This window comes from Anser cygnoides, chromosome 1 (genome assembly GCF_040182565.1).
Source record: "Anser cygnoides isolate HZ-2024a breed goose chromosome 1, Taihu_goose_T2T_genome, whole genome shotgun sequence".
Lineage (NCBI taxonomy): Eukaryota > Metazoa > Chordata > Aves > Anseriformes > Anatidae > Anser > Anser cygnoides.
The window spans coordinates 191,114,538-191,138,172 of record NC_089873.1 but is presented as its reverse complement, the minus strand read 5'-3'; the positions used below and the strand labels follow the sequence as shown (position 1 = coordinate 191,138,172).

Below are 23,635 nucleotides of genomic sequence, written 5' to 3'. Positions count from 1 at the left end.
CAGGGTGCAATCTGCACTGTAAGCATATCTTTGAGATGTCTGCACCGAAGTTATAGTAATGAAGATTTTGAAGTATTGCATTGTAGACCAAAGCCTAATAAAGGCAAGGAGATAAGTACAAAACAAACTGATGGCCTTTGCTTCTTCTGGCAAGCAGCGCTGCTGCCCTAAGGCACGAGGGCCACTTGAGGAGTGACGGCCAGTTTTACAAACCCAGCGTGGCTCAGCTGTCTGGGCCTGCTCAGAAGCTGCACCAGCAACAAGCTCACCTTCAATCACTTTGTTTCAGGTGTTAACTTTGCACAGACCACGGTTAAGACAAAAGCACATGAAAATACATTACGAACTGCTGCCCACTGGGGCACAACAACCCTGTTTCTCTCCAGTTCAGTAAGAGCAACCCCCAGACAGGGAACGCTTTTTCAGAATTCCCAACCTACAGCTCCTTGTGCCGAGTTACCCCCATATCAGCAGGACTTTTGCCCGATATAGGCAGGGGAAGACTGCAAAAATTAATGGCATGTTGCCAAAGTGTCCTGCCACTAGAAAGGCCTCCTGCAGCAACGCTCATGGCAGTCTCAGTACAGAGCAGGCATTTAACACGACTGCTTACGCTCCGTTTAACTGGCAAACAAGGTCACATTTATTACAAGTGGTAGCATTTTGACTTCCAAATCCTGTGTGCTGGAGGATTCTCCTAAAGCTCACATGTAGAATAGGCCTTTCCATTTGTTCTCTATTCATGTGATCCCTACAGAGGAGAGAAAAGGCTCCCGGCTCTTTTTCAGTAACAAATACATCGAACAAAGAATGTTTAGAAACCAGCACTAAAAGCTCTGTAGGCATGACATTGTTTCAGCCCGCTCCGATATTGTCAGATCACCACTACAGAAACATGCCCTTGCTTCTCAGCAGCCCTCCTGGCAAGCACGACTCAATAAAATATGGCTGCCACACAGTTAACCCAGAAATACTACTGCCTAATAGATTCAGCTCAAAAATACATTCACCTACTGTACAAACCCAGAGCAGGCTTCACGCTAAACAGACTGCGTTGATATGAAGATGTCTGATATCAAGTCACAAGCTGGCTAGCTACAGATGATAGCCTATCTTCGAGTTGTAGCACCGACTTCAGTTTTAAAGCCATTATTTAATTCTAAGTGTCAGCAAAACTTCAACAATTGCTGTTCCATTGACAGGCAGAGGGTGGTAGGAGAAATGAATACTTACTGCTCTTCCAGAACTGAACAAGGACCTTCACTACCCCAAAAAACATGGAAAGCAGTTGGTAATGCTTGAGCTCTATTTAGAGCAACATTAGACAACTTCTTACTCTATTCTCTTCTACTGACACAAGCCCAAGAGCAGCTGATGATGAGATGTGTTGATTTTTGTGTGTGTTTTTTGTTTTTTAATGTCTGCTGTGCAGATCCACATCCACTGACACCAGTGGGTAGTGAGGTCTGCAGAACTAAGCAAACTATACTTAAGACTGAGTGGGACACTTCAGAAAACATCATTTATTGTACACACCACCCCTGTAAGTCCTGGAAGATGCATCTGCATCAACTCAATCCTCAAACTACACAAAACATCACCAGAAAATTAGTTTCTTCCTGTTTTCTTTTCACTGGACATAGGTCACTAGCAGTGGAAGAAAAAGTAGAAATGCAGCGTCATAACTGAATTTATACTGCTGAACAGGAGCCAATATTTATTCAACAAATGTGGGAAAGCAGCTTTGTCTGCACAAAGTCAGACTGCTTTTAAACTCTGGCTCCGGTGTCTGAAAGATGCTTAAATAGTGAATTTACCCGAAGGGAGAAAGAGACCCAGTTTAATTCTCCTGCTGGGTTGCTACCGCTGATATGTGAAATGTCTCCCAGAGATGGGGAAAAATAAAAACTAGGATGCCAGAAAGCTCAGCATACAGGTACAGGGGCACCACAGCTATCTTGCACCTGTTCTTTCTATTTAGGCATTTTGCCCAGGCAAGATCCAATAGTTTAACTGTCCAGGGGCTCAGGACCTAGGAGCAGCCCACTAAGAAGAAAGATGCAGCATCTTGGAACACACCGCCACAATTGAGCACGCAGCACTGACACCAGGCACAAAAGGCTGGTTACTTTTGGTGAGTTTTACTGGCTAAAGCTCTCCTTCTATAGCTGTACCCAAGCCTTTCCAAAATGCTTGTCTGCAGTCAAGCAAGCGCTCTGTTCACATGACAACAGAAAAGATTTCCAAATGCCATACAGACACCACCACAAATGACTACAGTGCCTGGACCCCAAGCAGAACCGAACACAAGCAGTTTTACCTGAAGAACGTTTAGATAAATAATTTTTTAGTGCAAAAGGAAAGCCTTCCTATGGCATAAATGCAAATAAATGCACCTGCACACAGCACACTTCACCATTCACGCTTTCAAACCAGATCACAGTGAACATCACCTGGGATACCCGCATTAGCTGGGTCTGCACTAACTGGCTTTTGAGACCAGCAGCACCAGCAAGAACCTGCCCATGTATTAAAAAAGCTCACACTGCTCTGAAGCACACGTGGCCTCTATAGTGCCTATTTATAAGCTAAGAAAGCAATGCACTTTGTTTCATTTAACGTAATGTACGACCGAAATTCAAGAGGAATCCAGGCTGGGGCCACAGCTCTGCCACCAGGAAGCACCTTGCAAGCAAGCGAACTGACGGGACAGCCTGAGACTGCAGCCAAGCTGCCTGTTAACACGGGTCTTGTGTCACTGGAAGCCTTGTTACAGCCGTCAGTGCTAAATTCCTTGTGGCGATGCTGCTGCCTTACAAAGTCAGAAGTTCCTTTTCACAGTTTTGCTCGAGTTTTAAGATGCTGCTCAGCTTGGAAGTGGAAACCAAAGGCTTCCTGCCCACTCTTCTAGCACAACTTAACTTTGGCCTATGTGGTAGCACAACTCTCTGAACAAGGTATTTTCTGGATATCAATGCATCTTTTGGGACCTTACTTGCAATAACTGAGTGGCTTAGACCACTTCACCAGTGATACTGCATACACTGGAAGAACGTTTCAGCGAAGTCTCATTCCATATAAGCTAATGAACACAGAGTTGATTCCTGTATTAATAAGGAATACCAACAAATTGTACTTACATGAAAACCAGCCCTGCAAAACATTTTCACTTTATTAAGCAAAACAAACCCATCTTCCACACACTACCAAGGAGGTATTAGGAAAGATACTTATGCCATTGTTTTATTCATCTCAGAAGTACCGACACGGCAATCTAACTGCTGTCATCATGCCCCATCTTCATTCTCTGTTCTTACAGAGCCCAACACAAGTTTGTTGTCAAACTATAAAACACAGGCTTGTGAGTCATCCCCCTCACTGTTCAGATAATCACTTTATAAATCATACTTAGTAAGAAGGAGCTACGATTTAAATAGCTCCAGAACATCAAACTCAGGTAGCAAAAACGTTTCCCATCAGCACTACCAGCCAGGCTGCCACTTCTGCACAGTTGTTTTCACACTACACTGATCTTCTACATCATCTGGGCAGAAACCACCACCACCAGTCACTGCTGAATCACGCCAACACCACAAGAGTCACAGGTCGGGAACATTCATGATTCACTATTATATTGTGCTTCACACCTGAATTACAGGGAAAACAAAGTATTTTAAATCAGTACAAAGAAATCCTTTTCCCCCAGCCAGTTGAAAAGAATTGAGAAAAAAACAGGCTGGGTGCTGTAAGTAGCATAGAGCTGTGTACAGAATGGCTGTAAGTTTTCGGAACACAGATTTGTTTCATTTCATACTGAACTTTAAAATTAAACACAGAAATACGCCCTATTAAGTGAACAGACGCATGCTTGAACCGTGTATATTGAACAAGTCAGAACAGCTACTAGTTAGCTTTTATAAAGCTACAAACAACACTGGAGCTACAGGCATGTTGGACAGTAATTAGAGTAATTACATTTGTCCCATTTTTGCATGTTTCAAAGCTTCTAAAATCCTTCAGCTACAAATGGAACACTGTTTACCTTTATTTGAAGCTCCAAAGTTTGATCTGAACAAACTTTCAAACTGAACACACCAAGTGGTGAAAACAGCTAAGATGCTCCTGCGAACAGAATTACTGCTGCTACAGTGTGATGAAGAATGGTAATACATATAAAGGACCAAACTAATCTAACCTACGGTACATAGAAAGTGTTATCACACTGAGTTTTGAATTTCTTTTTTTTTTTTATGATAAAGTTTGAAATGCACAGTAAAACACTCAACCGCTGCTCCTCAAATTTTCACAAGCTCATTTTTTTACACCATGAAGCCTGAGGAGAAAAAAAGGATAGAGAAAATTTCTTCCTTCTACATCCTTCCACTTGCACTTTAAGATTTTCAGAAGTGTTAGTTCCTCATCCTATTTTGCCATCCACTTTGTTTCTGCATTAGTACTGTACGCCGTTTATAAGTTGTATAGGGAATTATCGATTTTGCAAAACTTGTCCAAAATAGAAGACAGGGATGTGTAGCACCTTTTCCTTTTTCTCCCACAACAAACATGAGAGTTCGTTTTTAATACTGCCTGTCTCTTGGAAGGGAGAATCAATAAGGATGCCCAAGGTAATTAGAAAATTTTAAACCAAAAGGAAAACCACATTACTAACCCACCCTCTGCACCTCCGTTTCTCGCCCTATTTTGCTCAGCTTTGAGCAAGCTACTCCATACAGTGCGTTACGGTTTCGGAAACTTCTTATGAACATCCTGAAATGCACACTGGAGTTCTAAGAATTCTTGGCAGTTACCAAAAACTGACAGAAGTCACATGAAGTTAAAAGAAACTGTTTCATTATCTCCTTCTTTTTACTGCTCTAAGCCTTTATGTAGGGGGGTTATCTGCTCGCACAGCACCTCGCGCCGTGGCACAGTGTCACTTTGTACAGAAACAACACATCTTCAAATCCAATGGCACTGAGTCCAAGAAGAGTCCAAGAGTCCAAGGGCAATAAAGGACTGTTCCTGAAGAGAAGCTCCAACGTACACATACAAACAAACAAACCACCCATACTCCACACAAGGCACCCTTGTCCAGGTGCAAGTGCACATCACCCTTTCCTTTGTTTCTACTGACCTGAGGGAAGAAAGCGAACTCCAGATAACGCAGAGAGCACAGCCAAAGCCTGTCACCCTTATAAGTCGTAGGGAATGATCACAACTTTCTCACTAAGCAGGAGCAAGCTATTATAAAGTGAACTTAATTTCTAAGTGACACTGAGGAGCTAAGATTGCTGATTAGGCAATGCAAACATCTCTATTTTCCTCACCATAGTACCTGCATTTTGTCCCGTTCCTAGTATGCCAATACTCCTCGTGACTCAGGCTGCCCTGAGTAAGACGCAGAAAAGCTACTGAAAAACTTTTATAGCTACCAGAGGATGGCTTCCAGACAGTGAGTGGAACACAACAGCTCGCTCGGGTGTTGATAATAGGACTATCAAGAACAAATTTCTAGTAACATGTTTCCATGAGATTTAGCCAAAACTGAATCCCTTCAAGAAAACAAACTACATGTTCTGCCAACCTTCATTCTCTGGTTCTTTCTGTAAAGCAGGAAAGATGCAAGTAATTAACCGTTTAAAAAAAACACACACACACTAATTCAGGTCATATTTAACGAAAAAAAGAAAGTTAAAAAACATCTAATGTTGCTGCCCATGGAGAAGAAACAAAACCTGAAGAAAATCTTCAACTTAAACTCCTCCTAAACCACTGCTTTTCACAGACAAGTATACAGTAAGTCCAAGATGCGTGGAAAACCACATACAAGTAAGTTGTTGCACTGCAGAGGACACCAGCATTCTTTCAGAAGATATTCTTAGAATTGCCCTTGATGATATACACACAAAGTACAACAGCTAATGGAAATCACCATTTCAACAGGATATAACATCCTTTCTTCTTTTCACAAAGGCACTCATTGTGTAAACCGTTCCTTGAACAATGACCCAAACATCTGTACTAACAGAAGCCTGCTAAATAACACTCCTCTGTCATGACAGGGGCCATCTGCTCACCTAGCTAACCGATCACTACCACGTTTGCGCATCTTACACATCCTTGTACATTTTTCAGCGTTCATTTTTTATGTTTCCAAACTGGTATCACATACCCTAAACACACACCCCTACAATGAAAGGGCTCCAGCTACCGAAGAAAACTCTCATTAGTCTAATGAAGACCACGACTTGTTTCTTGTGAAGAAACACAACTTGACCATAGCCTTGCATGCGCCGGGCTGTGAGCTTGCAAACACTATTCACATCCCATTAAGACTTGCTTTTTCCTTGCTTCCTATCCTGTGCTTTGTCAGACTTTGACTAAGTTATTGTTATGGCTGAATGCTGCTCCTTTTCAAGAGAACAGTTTGGAGTTTGTATATGTGGAGTTCATATAGCCATTTTTATCCCGATCTCAGGCTAGACTGTCATGGGTTAACTCCTTTGTCTAAGAACACTGAATTAGATGCTGTTGTTCCCAAAGTCAGGGGAGCAGCGAGCGACGACCTTGCCATGCACCTGAGCAGCTCTGCGGGCTCCGTCTCTCCGTGCCGATGGCACCAAGCACCCCCTCCTGCTGCCGGATCCGACCCTCCTGCCTCGGCCGGAGGAACCTGGGGGCCGAGAGCCGGCGGCAGCACGGGGAGCAGGGGAAGAGCTCCCTACCTGACCCAGTTGTCGCGGAACTTGCTCTGCTGGGGCTGGTTCACGTAAATGGTGCGGGCTGGCGCCTCGTCCAGATCCGCCGAGGACGTGGCTCCGGACATCTCATCATCCGCTTTCTTGTAGCCCGCGGGGGAGCACACGGGTCCTGTGGGGAGAGCGGGGCCGGTCAGCGAGGGGCTGCGGCACGGAGCCCCCATCCCAATCCCCCCATCCCATTCCCCCCATGCCATCCCATCCCATCCCATCCCCTCAGCCTCGCACCCCGCCCGGAGCCCGGCGGCAGCTCCCGGGGCCGCGGCGCCTCAGGGCCGGGCCACAGTCGGCGGCGGCAGCGCCCTCCCCGCCGCTTACCTCGGCGGCGGCTGATAAATAATGCAGGGCCGGGGAGGGGGCGGCGGAGCCCGCAGCGAGCCAGCTGGCAGCGGGGACAGCGCCGGGGCCCTCGGCCCGGCCCCCGGGAGGGACCCGGCCCCGCGCCGCCCCTCAGCCGCCGGCGGAGGGGGAGCCGTGAGGCGGGAGCCTGAGGGCGGTTTCGTGCCCCCGGTGCTGCCCACCCCCGAGGCACAGGCGGCCGGGCACGGCCCCCTCACAGCTCCCCAGGCCCGCAGGGAGAGGAGAAGTTGGCTCCGGGCTCGCTCGTCCTCCTGCCAGCATCCAGGAGAGGCAGGGCTCCCCAAAACAGGCTCCTGGTTTGGCCGAAGAGACCAGAAGCTGCACGACTACGGCTTCCAAGCTGACATCTTGGGCTGCAAAGTGCAATTTATCTCACGCTTGCCTCTGTGAAGCAGTGTTTAGCTTTGCATTAAGAGAGAGTTAGGTCTCCTTCTGTCAAAATTTTGGCTATTTGCTCTGTCAAGCCTCAAAGTATTACTGGAGGCGCTGATGTATTTCAGCCTTCCCCTTCCCTTCTGAGCCCTGGAGATGCTTTGTGTTACTTAAACTGATTCCTGTGTAGTGTATTTACAGCTCCAGAAACAAGCTGTGGGTTTACAAGCTAGCATGGGGCTCTAGACACAGGAACGAGACAATTTTTTTTTCACAAGAATCCAGTAAGAGGTATTTTAGGATTATTTGAAAAATCCATCGTAAGATACAACAGCTCTCTCTCAACGTTAAAGCCAAATCCAGCAACTATTTCCGATTTCTGTACAAAGCTACAGTTATCCTGCAAACTGCAATCAGAGCCAAATGGCTAAAAAAGACTCAGTGTGTGCAGGGGAGAGCCCCCTGAAATTATGTCCATCTCAACTACAGCTTCAAGAAAAAAGAGTCCTACTAAAACCTTAATATATTCAGCACTTACATTCTCACATACCACTGGCACTTGCCTTGGCTATTTAATTAATAAAAAGACCACAGCCTAAGCTGAAGTCCTACTCTGCCCTCTCAGCCTTTCCAAATGATCGATTCTTGATCAGCGGTGCAAACAGGTTCTGTATCCCCTAAACATTAACCACTGGAGGGCAACATTACCCACTTGTTTTACAAAATAGTTCAGTATCAAAAAAACTTCACCAAACTAGCAGCTGGGCAATAAAGCTAGTGTAATAAAACTAATACGCTAACATATAAACAAACAGTACTGTCTGTTACCTAATCCAAGTGTTGTGTATTGTGAGTTCACACTTTGGATGTATTAAAATCGACTTGTGTGCAGAATTGTTAGCATGTACTTTGTGAAAAAACAAATTTCAGAAATAAAATATGTAATACCGTACATTAAACAAGATGATGCTATTATAATAATACATTGGGTTACTCAGTCTGAAGAAACTCACCGCAACACAAACGATTGCTCAACCTTGCAGAGTATTTTACTCTTCAGAAACACAGAGCTAAGAGCACTACTGGATACTTGCTGTTCTTTCCATTGATTTCATGTTGTGTAACTGCAGTGGAGATCAAACGACAGTACCCTTAAGAGCATAAGTGCAAGGAAGCAGCTTTCATCTACCTTCCTAGTCAAGCTCCAGAACACAAGTGCAATTATAGAACAAGAACACTATACAAATTGTTGGCTTTTCCCCAGAGACAGGTTGATATTTTTTTTTCCATATGACCCTCTGATGCTTGAAATCTTCCTGCTTACTAGTTCTCTTCTCTGTCAAATATCAGGAAGCTGTGCCACAGCTTTAAGGATGAACTGATCAGGTCAAGTATTTAGGTTTACTTCATGTACAACATTCTTGACCACTCTGTCTCCAAGACAGGTAAATGCTGTTGTCTTTGTGGCTCCTTATTCTTTATGTATACCAAAAAAACTTCAAAGCCAGCTTGTGTGTAGAAACAGCTGTACTAAGAGGGGTTTTATTTTTTGAAAGTGGCTCAAATCAGCTGCTTCGACTCTTAGTGGAATAAGCCTCATTTTGGAAGATTATCCACTAATCCTGCCCATGAGAAATGCCTTCCACCTCCCTCCCCTATTACTAAGCAGATCATAGCCAGAAGCCTGCAGCGACCTATGCTACTAGAAGCATAGATGCCCTCATTCCCCATATTCCAAAGGATTAAGGAGCCCTAAGCTTCTGAAGGGCTCCTGGTGGGCAGCAGACCCAGCGGCTCCAGAACACCAGAATGCCCAGATGCCACCTTCAGAAGGCATCTCCCTCCAGGGAACCAGACCACATGCAGAGCATCACTTCAACCACGTGAAGGCAACTTGCACACATGCTCCTTGGTTGAGAAAGGCTGCGGATGTAGACCCCACAGATCCTACCAACTCCAGTGGAGGAACTTAGGACCGAAGTTCGAGCAGCTCTTATTCAGCAGCGTTTACTTCCGTGTATCCAAAGGAATCGGACTCATCGATTTTGCTTTAGGGCAGACCATTTTAGCACGCAGGGAAGGTTACTCTCCCTGAGGGCCTGCACCTTCTCTTATTTCCCCAAGATCTTGAAACACTGCCACCAATTTCTTTTTGTGGGGGAAACTAGTATGACCTAGCATGATTTCAGTGTGTTAATATTGTGGCTCTCCTCGCTGCTTGAACAGAATCATTTGGTTCAGCTCAGCTAGTATCTCCTTAGCTCTGCTGTTGGTCTTCTGAGTCTTCTTCCCAGTTCCCTCCACCCCTGTCCCAAAATCACAGAAATCCATTCCTAATGTCACCACCTTCTCAGCTTAGAAGTCTGTACTTCAGGGAGAAGGTAAGCAGAGTTTTTGTACCTGGCCAAAAGTTGTCGCTGAGCAGAATGAAAACTGCTAATAATCACTAAGTGATTATTCTCACTCCTCCTCAGGAAAGAAGCCACGCACAGTCTCAATCTCCTTGAGTGGAGCAGAAATCCCTTAAAAAGTTAAGGAATGAACCAGAAAGACAAAAGACCTCTGGGGATACTAGTGAGTCAGTACCTGTGAAGGTACTCGAGAGCTAGTAAAGGACCATGATTTAGTAAAACATTATGATTACTACTTATTGTTAATAGAACTGAGATCCCTATGGAATTTAAACAGTGCCTAATGTATCTGCTCTCAACTCTGAGGCATGAGACACTTACTGCAGGAGTCTAATACAGTTTCCCACTGTGCTTTCTGAGTTCCATCAGTCAGATGAGTTATCACATATTTTATAAAGCACAGTTGTTTAAGACTTACTTCATGCTGTTTAACAAATTTATTTTCTAAAAAAAAGATGGGATTAAAGCCTGACAAAATTAACAAAGAGCCTTATTTTATAGCCTTCTCTCATCATTAGGGCATCAAGCCTGATTTTTCTTGACAAGTTCACACTGTACTTGTTATCACTTCAAAACCAATGAATTAGAATTTAATAGTCTTGCTTCACTGGGCCTGCAAAGATGATATTTTCCATGTATACCTGTCCCCTTAATGTCTGCTTATTACTAACCATAGCTCTTCTATGATTGAGTAAACAAAGTGTTGTGAATTCCGCAGTATTTTTTATAGATTAGTCACTCAGGAAGCTTGCCAACCATCACAAGCCACAAGCAACTCTTGCAGCAATGACACTGGTTTTCTCTTAAGTAGATTAGCCAGCTAGTTACTGCTTCTGTCTGGTACTGTTCTGGTACCTTGTTAGTAGAGCAATCAAGCACCTTACCATGTTCCATTTTTGAGAACAAATGTTAATACAGCAATTTAGTATCTCATCAAGACAGCAGAACCACTAGCTATGAGAACAGCAGGTCTGCGATGGCAAAGTTTACCAGACTGGCTTCATCCTGTCAGACGTAGATCCTGAAGCAATGCTGAGTGTCACGGCCAAGAATAATCCTACTGATATTGCTCACACTCTTTGCAGGATTAGGATCTAGCAGAAGAAAACACTGAGCTGAAGAAGCTGACCCTGCCTGAGCAGAGTTGGGCTGCGGTCTCCAGAGGTTCCTTCTAGCCTCAGCTGTTCTGTGATCCTAAGCTTACCCAGTAACAGGACCAAGTTCAGCTGTTTGTGTCACCCCACGTGCACTGAGTAACAGTTTTCAATTAACAGGCATTTTAAAGACAGCCTTCCTTGAAGTCAAACTCCAGCCTTACCAAAAGCCTTCACATTTTGTCATTCACAGAACATCTGGTGGTGGTGTTACAGGCTGAGCCTCAGAGCAAGGAGCTGCTAACTGAACATCTGAGACTAGAAAGCGTATTTAGAGAGCTGGCAGACAAGTTTGGCTTTTGCCTGCACTGAAATAAAGTTTGCTCTTGACAAGCCACCCCAGAGTTGGTGACTTACCACTACTTCCTTGGGAGAATATCCCTTTCTCAGGGTTTTCTTCACAAACTATTCACCGAGTGCAGAATATTACACCAAATGAGAAGTTCTGCAGTTGAGTTGTCCACCACTTCTCATACAGCCAAGCTTCAAATTCACTGTTGAAGGGAGTTGTTTTGCCCCAAAATACATTCCTTCCTTGCGCTATTTCATCAGCTCTATTCCACATTCAACAGCAACGCAATTGGAGGGCTTCTACAGCACTCAGTAATTTAAAACTGTAGACAAGAGCCTGAGAAAAGAAGTTCTGGAAAATTTTACAATTGAGCCTTTATTTTCTAACTCCTATCTCATCAGGAGTCGTTTAAAACATGCTGCCCTTCTTTGTTATTAGGTAAATGTTCTGCAGAATAAGGTGTGGTTAGGTCATCTGCATGCAAGTGCCAGGGTTCATAATAACAGCCTTGAAATTAATACTGCAGTTGCAAACTACCGTTCACTTCAACAATTATGCAAGAGCTGCTCTACCTGAAGTTACTGGAGACAATGAGTTTCACTTGCTAAAGGAGAAGCAAGCATGGAACAGTATTCCTGCCCAGATGACATTCACCTATGTTTTAGGAGCAAAGTTGGATCAAAAAAAATTTTTTTTAAATGACTGCGGAGAAATATGTAACCCTTTTCAGATTTGTTTTACTTCGAGCTGATTTCAAATTCTGTGAAGAGCAGAGTGGATGTTACTAACGCAGCATCTTTCAGGAACTGAAAGCTTTCAGTAGGTCCAGTTAAGAAGTCTGATATTCAATTAACTTTGATCATGGAAACAAGAACAATCTCTTCAATTTTAATAGGCAGTTATAAAGCAAAGTGGAAGAGGATACATTTCCTCAGCTTTCCCAAGGGTGCTCCTTGGGGTTTGAGGCCAAACAGAACTCCTGTAGAGGCCATTTACTAAAAGCAACCCTTTACATGTGATAGTAACAAGTGCGAAATTTCTGCAAGAATGCAAATGGTGAATTTGAAAAAGGAGAAGAAAAATAGTAGTACACAGTATCTTTGTATATTTTAGCCTAGGACTGCACTCCTGCTGGACTTCTGCTCTAGTAGTGTTTCATCGGGTTACGGGGTTATCAGAGTTACCTGAAGAGTGAATGGTGTCAGCCCTGCTAGTATCAGGGCTAAGCCTAAGCATTTAAAGTCTTTTAGACTGGAGAACTAACATTCAGCACTTCAGTCTAGGACGACAAGAAGGCCATGACAACTTCTAACAACAGATATTTGCTAGCTACAACACACTCAGTACACGAGTATGCAAGCTTTAGAGCATCATCGGGAAATGCTTATGACCCTGGAACTGAGAGGTTTCCCTTCGCCTCCATCATTCCAAGCATTAGGAACCCTGCAAACCACCTTTTACGCTAATAGGATAAAAGGTTTTCTCCATCACACAACCCTAAGAAAATGGACAATTTGTACAGTGCGATGCCTGCATTAACATTTCAGTAATTGGGTGACTACTCCCACTCAGATTAGCAGCTCGTATAGTAAAACAGAAGAAGCACTACACAGAGTGAACAGTCCCAGGGAAGACAGTATTTTTCTTACTGGCTTGTGACAATGTAAAACAGAAAAGTTGGAAGTGAACTCAGTTTTGACACTAAGTACTTTTCCTAATGCTGGTCTTCTTTTGTTTGTTATTGTTGTTGTTTTGAGATGTTGCATGTTCCAACAGAACCAGCAGGATACTGAAGGAGCAAAACATCAAGTTGGAGTTCTTCCGTAACACATTTATTCTTAAGATTTAACCTGAATTGGTGTTTGTCAACAGCTAGAGTTATAGTGGACAAAATCTTGCGTTCAGGTCAAACCAGTAGAGACAGCTATGGAAAGGTTCTGTAACAAGCCAAACCTGGGGTGCTGGGACTTGAAGCTCTCAGATAACCCTTCTGTTCAAGTCAGAACACAAAGAGACATCTGTACCTTTGTAGGTGTTTTAGAGATAAACAGCAAAGAAAAAACATTTTTATGCACAGCAGAAAAATCAGATTTTAAGACAGGAGTTTTCTTCTGTGCTAGATACAGACCAGTAAGGAAATTGAGACTCAGATGAAGACTGGCCCCCCAAAGGATATTAACAGTAAATAAAGCTTCAGATGTGTGACAGAGATGATTGAGCAAAGGAAGCGTATTTTCTGAACTCCAAGATGCAGGAAGAAAGTTGTCATCAATCAAGCTAACCCTGGCATCACAAAGGAAATTAAACAGACAGCAGCTCTATAACATCTCTCCTGCTCTCTGCATAGCTATCCAATGCACGTAGCCTAACAAAATTAACAAAGACAAAGAAGGATATTGCCGGGCACGCCGGTTAACCAGTTGAACACCGCTCAGTGTTTCCCAAGTTGCTTAAAACTAGAGTAGCTGCCTAAGAACAGACAGTGTATTGTTCTGCAAGAAAAGCTGTCGTGTTGCAAAGAGGTCACTTGTCAACCTCCTTTGAAAAAAATATATATTTTTTTTTTGGACAATTTCATTTAATCACTCAAAACCACAAGAGAGATGAGTGGCCACTAGTTTGTGCATGCTTACAATCCAGACTAGAGAGTGACATGAAGCTTACAGCAAGTGTCGGTCTTAAAGATGCGTTAATCCAGTCTTCAAGAACTTAAATAGTAAAAATCCTAGAGTATAAATGCCTAACACGGCTATTTAGGGAACAGTGCAAAGATGCCTACTATAAATTTGGAGCTCAGCTAAGCTGAAAGAACAGCTTGCGTCCATTGATCAATCCAAGGATGACCGATTCGACAGCTCTTAACTCCCAAAGAGTTAAAGGCAAGGAACACAGCTTGTTTTGAACGGCAGGCTCCATCAGACAGTGAACGGAACTGCACGCTGCAAGCGGAGACAGCTGGAGCCTGAATTTTGATGCATGTGACCAAATCCAGTTGAATGATGAAGCCAAGCGTTGTCACTAATGAACAGAACAGATTCCTAGCAGAAAGCTGGAGATAAGTCATAGAATTAAGAAGCAGAAAACAGAATTAAGCTACTACAGGAATACAGATTAGCAAGAACTATATAGGGAGCACTCAGATGCATGATCACGTACAAGTACTGGATGGGTCAACAGACAAAAGAGAGCTCTTACTGAGGTAAAGGATAAGAAGTGAGTCCACCCAATAAAATTCACTTTCCTTTGTAGGAATACCATACAGCCACGTTAATCAAAGCAAGAAAGAGGTGGCAGAATACTCAGGTACAGGAAATGAAAGGTGCCCTGGGTCGCCCACAGTCTGAGTTAAGGACTCTTCGGTGCCTTTCTTTGTGCTTCTTTGAATGGCAGAAAGGCCTGATGTTTGTTCCCTGTAACAATCCTTGTATGCAACTTTGGTGAGACCACAAGAGGAATAGCACTTTGCCTAAAATAGCTGTTCTCCATCTCTCAAGTCATTTTGTACTTGCCCACTTAATGTCAAAAACAATCAGCTTCTGCTGATAATGCTGAGCTAATACAACTGCAGAAGAAACAAATACAATCTATTCTTATTCTGACCCATGCTTCATAGCCACAACTGTCAGCTACATTCTAACGCTGAGCCTGTATAACTGATAAGAAAAATTAGTCCCTTCTTCCCCTGCCCCAGCTTCCAGATTAAGTTTACAAACACTGCTCCCCAGAAGAAAAACAAACCATATACCACACAGGCTCAAATCTTTAAATGGAAGACAGGTTAAAGACACTAAAATCTAACTCCATGCGGTCGCTTACTACTTTGGACCACAACTTCAGAATAAACACAGTCCACGAGCGGATCAGTAAAGAACTAGTAACTGATATTAGCTAAAGCCAGTGTTGTTTAATGTCCCATACTGCATTGGACAAAAATGGCCTTTCTAGACATCAGTACTATTCCACTCTCTCTTCAGCTGTTCTCCAAGCTCACTCACGTATTTGCTATCCGCTTGTCACCATAACCTGGACTTGAAGCACTTTTTCCTGGTACACAACATTGTGTCTGCTAATGATGTATGGGAATCAATATTTCGTGCCTGAAAAATGAGTCTCTGGCAGCAGATAAATGAGATTTAATAGCCTGAAAATAAGCTGAATATTCAGCTTCACCAGCGCCTGTTCAACACCAGAAATTTAAATAAGTAATAAGTTCTACAGCTCCAGAAAGCCCAAGAAGCCTCCCAAGCTAGCCCTGAAACTCCTCAGGTCCAAAGCCAAAAACATCTTCAAGTGCAATCAGTTTTCTAATAGCTGGTTCTAATAATAGGCTTTTCTCCAACTTGTAGGCAACTTTCAGAGTTGAATCCAAGATCCAGACGCTCCAGGTTTCCAACAGCTTCGCAGGTAGTATAAAGGCACTAAGGCTGAGTTAAAGGTACACTGCCAGAAGTCCATCATCAAGTTCTTCCAGCTTACAGCACATACCTGAAACAAGCCCCGTAAGGTGGCTTTGAAGGAGATAATGGGGAAACAGTTTCTAAAAGACACGTCCTAGTAGCAACACATAAGCATGCTTTGTTACCTCCCATCTTCAACTTATCCAACATCCCATGAGAACTTGGAATACCAAGCACTGGTGTTCTTGTTTGGGGTTTACCCAGTTTTGAGACTTGGGAGAACTGTGTTTCTGCTCACCTACTGATGGCATCGCACCTCAACCAACACTGCTCTGCTCTTTTCTCTTGTTTAAATAATCCTGAATCAGCATTGCCTGCTAACTGGTAGTGAAGCTCAAAACACAGTTGCACACATTAGAATGCACTGAATACAAATCCTTTTCCTTTCGAGAGGGTTTGGAGAATACTGGATTTAGAGCTCTTTTATTTAATGTAACTTAGAAACATTTTACCTAGAAGGCAACAGACCAAATGCGGACTCCACTATCCACACTCCTGAAAACACATACCATGTCCATTCTGCACGGACTTTCAGCCTCTTGGACGGAGACGGTTTTACAAAGTTCATTTCGAATTTTCAGCTCAAAATCTTCCTATTCAAAGGAACAATCTTAACTGTAACACTGCAACCACAGCACTTGAAAACACACACTGGTAATTCCACTCCCTTCTTCCAGTATCATTATTTACAGTTCCTGGAATTTTATCAGAAATTTGTTTACTAAAGCAATTTAAAAAGTGAACATGAGGTGGCAGAAGTTACAACTAAACTGGATTCTGATACTTGGAAAAAGAATATGCATCTCTTCTGAATAATCCCACCGACCAAGGAAGACCCCGTATCTGACAGAAGTGCTAAAATGCCACCTTAGAGAACTGTAACTGGTAATTCTATTTGTGGGCCACACATACAAGTATCAAACATGGTGGATCTATTACAAGTCATTACAAGAATATTTCAGAAACAGACGTCAGAAACCTCCCTAGCATAAGTCACAACTAATCCTTACAGTTAAGTCTGCTCTCCTCCCACTTTTGAGGCACATTTCCCTGTATTAATATTGGTTGAAGCTAAAAATATCTTCAGCACATCATAATTCTATTAGCATTCTGGCATGAGTGCTTTTTTTTTTCTTTCATTTCCATAATGCATCTGTTATAATTTACTAACAGCTTTAAACATATCAGCTGCAAGCACAGCTGATCTTGATTTCTAAGAGAACAATTTAAACAAGACAGAAATGTTTTCCTCTCTGTATGCTGATGATGTAAAGCTCTCCATATTCTGATGCTTCCCTACTAAAAGCTCCGAGGCCTGTGACATTGGCTTCCAGCCAATGCCAGATTAGAAAGGTTTACCGAAAACACGCTGACCTTTTGCTCTAAAGCATTCCCAAAGCTGCTGTTCTTCATTCTGTCCACCCACAGTTCAGAATAATGCGCCAAAGCAGCTGCCCGTTGTACTGTTACCTATAGAGATGCATCTCTTCCAGCGATGGCACAGAGACATGATGTTCGTTCCGTCTTGCACCAGCTGCACGAAGATGAAAACAGCAGTAGTCCTTCAAAGATCTCTACAGCATTAGCAGGTCTCAAAGCTGATTAAAGTGATCCTCATGGCAATCTGTGAAATATATGTTTTGCACTTTCAAATTGCTCTGCATTCGATTCACAGTAGGACAGTGTGGATTACGTGACTGTGTATATGCCCCAGCACAGAGACTCCTGTGGCTCGCCTTGGAGCATTTTAATATATTTCAGAAAAAAAGGGGAATTCAACATCATCCTGTGTTCTTGCACTTGAAACAACTGTCCACCCCCTCCTGGACTCTGACCCTTCCAGACCGACTTTCAAAGCAAATTCCACAAGGTAAAATCCTAATAGAAGGACATAATACAACTCTACTTCTGTTCCCTTTGAAGCTGCTATCTGTAGTGTTAGAGGTTATGAGATCAATTCATCTCTGCAGGTAGAAAAAGCATTTTCTTTTTTTAAACTTTTCCTTGCTTCTGAACAAGTATTTTGGATATCAAACAATAAGGTTAAAAACCTATTCAGCTCTCACTTCAGCTATTAAAAGTCCTTTGCCTTTAAAGATGGAAAGTAGTTTTCACTTCTTTTTCACCTGTAGTAAACCTATTAGTATGAGCCTGTCTTTATAGTCACAGGGACTTACATGGCTCCTACACGGGCTCCTTACATGTCTTTACAGGGTCCTTCCCCCATCCGTTCCACTGTCCCCCTGCAGACCATTGGTTTGCTTTTGGGATAGGGACTAGAAAAGGAAGCATCAGCTGCGTGCTAAAAGCCTCACAAGATGCCCTTTTAAGGCAGCAAGGATTTGGCTTTTTGGATCATAACCTAAGTTACCATTCAAACAAAGTATATGATCTCCAGGACACTTCCCTGTGGAGGACCTCATGCTGATGCAGCGTGGAGATCTGCTCCGTGTGGGACCCATGGGCTGCAGGGGGACAGCCTGCTCCACCAGGGGCCTCTCCACAGGCCGCAGGGGAACTTGTGCTGCGTGCCTGGAGCACCTCCTGCCCTCCTGCTGCACTCACCCTGGGGGCTGCAGGGCTGCTTCTCTCTCAGCTCTCGCCCCTCTCTCCCAGCTGCTGTTGTGCAGTGTGTTTTTTTCCCCCTTTCTTCAATCTGCTCTCCCAGAGGCCCAACCAGCATCACTCACTGGCTTGCCTCTGGCCAGCAGTTGCTCACTTTGGAGGTGTCTGGAGCTGGCTCTGATCTGACACGGGGCAGCTGCTGGGCTCTGCTCACAGAAGCCTCCCCTGCAGGCCCCTGCTACCAAACCCTTGCCACAAACCCAGCACAAGCAGTCAGGGCCCCTTCAGGATACCCTGGGTATTTTTAGTGAAGGGCTGCAGTTGTGCTAGGACAGCTGAGAGCACTGGGACAGACAGACAGCAGGTAAGGACCACAGCAGGTAAGAAGCCACAGCGGGGTCAGTTCAGTCTCTCAGAAGCCACGTGTGAAGCCCATCCCTTACCCCGGGCTGGAAGCTGGGCAGAGCAGGAAGCCTGAGCATCACCTGGCAAGTGGCACAGCTAAGGCTGGTAAGAGATCATCAAGTAACGGGCATCAAATATTCATGAGCAAGACAATGACAGGAAATCATGGCAGATACTGCTAGCTACAAGTAAGTGTTTTTTTTCCTCAGGAGAGGAAGATACTCAAAATTTTAGTTGCTCTTATCTAGCTTTCATTAGGGAAGAGTTGCATAATGCATGAGGAAAACATCTGAGCACAATGTTTGGGAACACTATCTATTCCCTACATAGATGAATCCGTGAGCAAGAGGTATTGTATCTGTTTGTGCTTTGTGTACAGCTGTACCCAGGCTAGCCTTGGCTAGCCTAGATTAGTGATTCCCTATTATAGGGCACATGAATGACTTATCTCAAACCAAACCTGCTTATCTCACCTTCTCCAGGCCAGCAAGATCTGAAAGCAGACTGCAACAGTAGCACACACAGAGGTAGGAAAGCTAATAACACCAGCTTGGCCTGGCCCAGATCCGTCCCAGCAGGATGCCGACTGATTTCTGCCCTGGGTTTGACTTGCTCTCTACAGCCTCAGAGCTGTCACAGCCACCCCAGATTCCACCACCCGACTTCAAAGGCTCAGCTACAACTGAAGAGGCCTCTGTAACGCCTGCCTAAAATCATTCTGGATGAAATTACAACCCAAGTTAGCCAAAGTATTTTCATTTTTTTAAATGTAAAGCAGCAAAAATTGTACCCATGCTCTCTAATAAAGCTTCCTTCAGATTTTTCTCAACTTAGCAGCTGATACTTACATAGATGGAGTTCTTGTCTGCTGTGCATATCTGTAAGCCTGATGTATGTATTTTGGGCAGAAAAAACTGCTATAAAGAACACCTGATCAAAATAAAGGATTATATGAGGATATAATTAGATCACTCACCTTTGTCATGTTATTTATTTTCAAAGAAAAAAAGCCTTATCTAAACACTTGTACTGCACTGATACCGTAACTTCAAATCTCGCAAGATAACACCTTTTTTCTTTGATATAATAGACCTGACAGGTATGCGTGTTTGGTAGGACAGACTGACGTACCCATGCTATCACTCTATACTGACTGGTTTTGTGGTCCTGAAGATGGGTATGAACTCGTTACATTTTATTTCAAAGAACATCAGTAAGAAAAGAGTACCTCAGCATATACTTGCCATTAGCCTCTTGCGACTACTCCAAAATCATTCTAGAATAAAAGTACCAAATAAAATTCAAGTTCCTCCACCCAAACTGCATAGTATTCCTCATCAAGCAGAGTGATCCAGCTCAAATTCTCTCTGAATATATCTGTTGCTAAACCTCTGAGACATCCTTTGGTGGCTCACGCATACCCCCTTAGCATTACTCAGAACGAGTAGGAGACAAATAAACCATTTGCAGGGTACACTCAAGAAAAGGCAGGAGTCTTTTAGGCTAGTACTGTTGGCACGTTTACCATCAACAGTGCACTGCCTTGTATCAATACTGCTTTTTATTACGGGAAATCCATCCATGGATAATGCTGAGTATCAGCCAGTCAGTACTGTCAGCTCCAGGAACTGAAAGAGTGAGTCAGTTAAAAAAAAAAAAAGTTTTAAAAGGTTTTTTAATGCTTCGTTTTTAAAACATCACTATATTTTAAAATGATGGTTTGGGGACTTGTTTTTTGCTCTTTAAAAAAAAACAACATACACCTTATCTTGTTGTCCCTGACCCTTCATATTAAGAGTCTTCAGGGTTCTCTGCTATCACAGCTTAATTGTTTTGCAGTGCAGGTTCATTTCCCCCTGTACCACCTGGAAATTGTGCTAGAGCTCCAACATGCAGCTGATCTGAAGTATCATGAAGCTGAAGCACTTGGAATTTGTTTTAACTCTGAAAACAAAGTTCAGTCCTGACGTAACAGATGCCATTGCATGAAGGTTAGTGATAATTCAGCACAGTATAAGTCCTTCTGAGTCCAACATTTGCTCTGGTAAAATAGCAGACTTGAAAATAAGCTTAAGTTAGTATACAGAGCCACAACAACCTTTTACCAGCTTAGTATTCACTCGGTATCCCATTTATTGGGTACATTAAAGAACTATAAGGACTTGATAAAAAAAAAAAAACACGCAAACAGAACAGAGACACATGTAATTCCTCACTCGAACGAACTTATTAACAACCCCAGCGAGTAACTAAATACCAGATCAGCTGCAGAATTACACTGTCTGCTCCTACAGTGACCTTGTGATTATACAATCAGAACCACGTGCTAGAATAAGCCAGGACTGCACAGCTGGATTTACTAACGAAGTACTAGGCAACTGCAAATATTTCAGATAGTCACCAGCATCAGCACACCACAAGAAAACCTCTAACCACCCACATCAGAGATTTAGTTCAGTCTCAGTATGCCTGGCCACCAAAAGACGGCTCCTTTTTTGCAGCCAGGGCATTTGGCAGAAAGGGCCGAGGTCGGTCAGAGCTGCACAGCCCTTTGGCAGCGCAAGAGATCTCCCTCGGCTAACAGGGTTCAGACCCTTTCCAGTCACTTCCAGCATCCCTATCTCTGAGATCAATATATCAGACATGCCATTTACAAAATTCAGCTATTCTTTGAGTCAAATACCATTAAATGTTTTGGTACTGAAGGAACCCTTTAGATAATAGTACTTAAATAATTTCTGAGCTCTTCAGTTTCCCAGAAACCCAGCCCCAAGAATTCAAGCAAGTTTTAGTCCTCCCCTGGCCTTGGTTCCCTACAAAACCAACCATATCCCTTACAGTATTTTGCTAGAAATCATGGGGTAATTTACGAGCCATGTTTTATGTTCAAGAGTGCTTTGACATTGTCTTAAGATGTAAAGCATTCTAGTACTTCTTCACAGCAAGAAAGCTTTAACCTCTTGACCAGCATGGCTATGGCATTCCACAAACACGAGTCTACACGTGGTCCTCAGCTGGGCTGCCCACACTGAAAGACCAAATCTGCCCAATCTGAAAGACCAAAAGTTTTAGTTCAACATGTTCCTGGGTAACTGCACAACATCCTCACATATATGGCTATCACTGTAATGACTACAGTCGTTTTAATGACTACAGTCGTTTAAATGCCACAGAGTTGAGAGCAGCGCCTAGCTTTCCTCAGGAACATTGTGATACTTGGATAAAGCATATTGGATATAAACTCAAGTAAGGCCATATAAAATGGAAAGTTACTGGGAAATTCTGCTGGGAACTGGGCACAGCTCTGCTGCAATTCCTGCGGGTCTTGTGCCTCCCTGCCTTAGGGCAAGGGCTCTTAAGGGAAGTATCTAGCAGACAGCAGCTGGTTCATTCCCTGTGAGAGGCTGTATTAAAAACAGTCATGCCATTTGCAACCGTAAGAGCTTACTGGGTGCTTACTGAAATACAGCTGCAGTGCAGAGGCTGGTCTTTTTTTGGTAAGCATCCTGATATCCTTAGGGAGCAGAACAGAAACTTTTAAAGGGTGATTCTTATCCTGGCAGCCTCTTTCCCTCCCACTCTCCATTTCCCACGCTTTGCTCCTTAAGGCAGCCTGAGTTTCTCAGAGAGGAGCCTACACCTGCTCTTGTGGGCCAAATGTGCTGGAGCAGAGGTTACTGCATCTAACAGCAGCACTGCTGCCGCTGTCTCCTAAATACCAAAACTTGACGAGGCTCCTTCCAGCTGTGCTCACCTAGCGACGCTGGCTGCTCAATCCCTAAACAAAAAAGAACCTCACTAGCTGCAGTGATATTCAAAGCTTCACTGCTATCCTTATTTTAAATAATTTGAAGTTAAATATAGGGTGAGTAACTTAATGAGCATCGGTATTTCAAGTGTTTTCTCTTATTTATAGTTTTCTTAAGCTATTAAGTGTCCTACTGCATCGTCGTTCTCTGATTTATTGGTGAAAGGCAAGCACTTCTGGAGGCCAGGAGCATACCGTTGGAAGAGCTGAACATCACATCCACTGATGGGAGTCCCAATAAATGGAGGTTTTCTTTCTGAAGGAAGTAAAATATTTGTGCTCCTCAAGGAAAAAGACTCCACAGAGTTTAAGGACTCCACAGAGTTTAAGCTACTGAACATAATTCAAGCTCAGATCTGGTCCCAGAACTACTCCCACGCCCCTAGCCCTGAAACTCACGACCACTTCACTGCATGCTGAGCCCTCCAAACCTTCACTCCGCGTGGAGGAACCACTTAAATACACCTCCACAAATGGCTGGTGAGCTGTGCATCTCCCCTTTGCCCAGGCAGTACAAGGGGCAGCATGAAGCCCAGCGCAGCCCTGGAAACCCGCGCAGGGCCCGCAGCCAGCAGCACAGCTGGTTCCACCAAGTGAGCAGAAAGTCATAAAGCAAGCACTTCGCTCCCTCTCCACTCCTGGCACTTCACTATGGAAAAGGAATTAAATAAGCCAAGTTTCTGGCAAGCCAATGAGAAGGACCACGAGCCAGAAGGAATGCCACAACCGGCTTAAGTGCATTTATTCCTGCTCCGGTGACTCCCTGAGTACTGGCCACAAACCATACCAGTTAGCAATTACTGTAGAAATCGTTGTCTGCTACAAGACTTCGGACTTGGGCATTATTCTTTACAGCTCTGTTTAGACTAATTGTGTTTGTTATGAAGCCATTTAGATCCTGAGTACCTTACAACAGAAATACAGATGACATTTGGTTTACATACCATTAGAAAGCCCGTGTTGGAGTAATTTCAGGATAGATTCGGTACAGCTGAAACCCATGGGAGCTGTGCTGGGATGAACTGGCAAGCTCTCCAGCTATTACATGTCACA

At 43.6% G+C, this 23,635-nt stretch overlaps 1 protein-coding gene across 9 annotated transcripts in view; it reads right to left on the bottom strand.

The window, feature by feature from the left end:
- ATP8A2 (ATPase phospholipid transporting 8A2) overlaps positions 1–23,635 on the bottom strand; it is a 330,601-nt gene that overhangs the window by 285,460 nt on the left and 21,506 nt on the right. For 4 of the 9 annotated variants that reach the window (XM_066989758.1, XM_048072745.2, XM_048072743.2 and 1 more), the window contains exons 2-3: positions 17,275–17,428; positions 6,726–6,870 (exon numbers count right to left, since the gene is read on the bottom strand). In XM_066989758.1, the coding sequence (XP_066845859.1) occupies positions 6,726–6,870; positions 17,275–17,314 (185 nt within the window). In that variant the 5' untranslated portion in view covers positions 17,315–17,428. The other 5 variants (XM_066989757.1, XM_048072741.2, XM_048072742.2 and 2 more) reach the window with 3 other exon arrangements.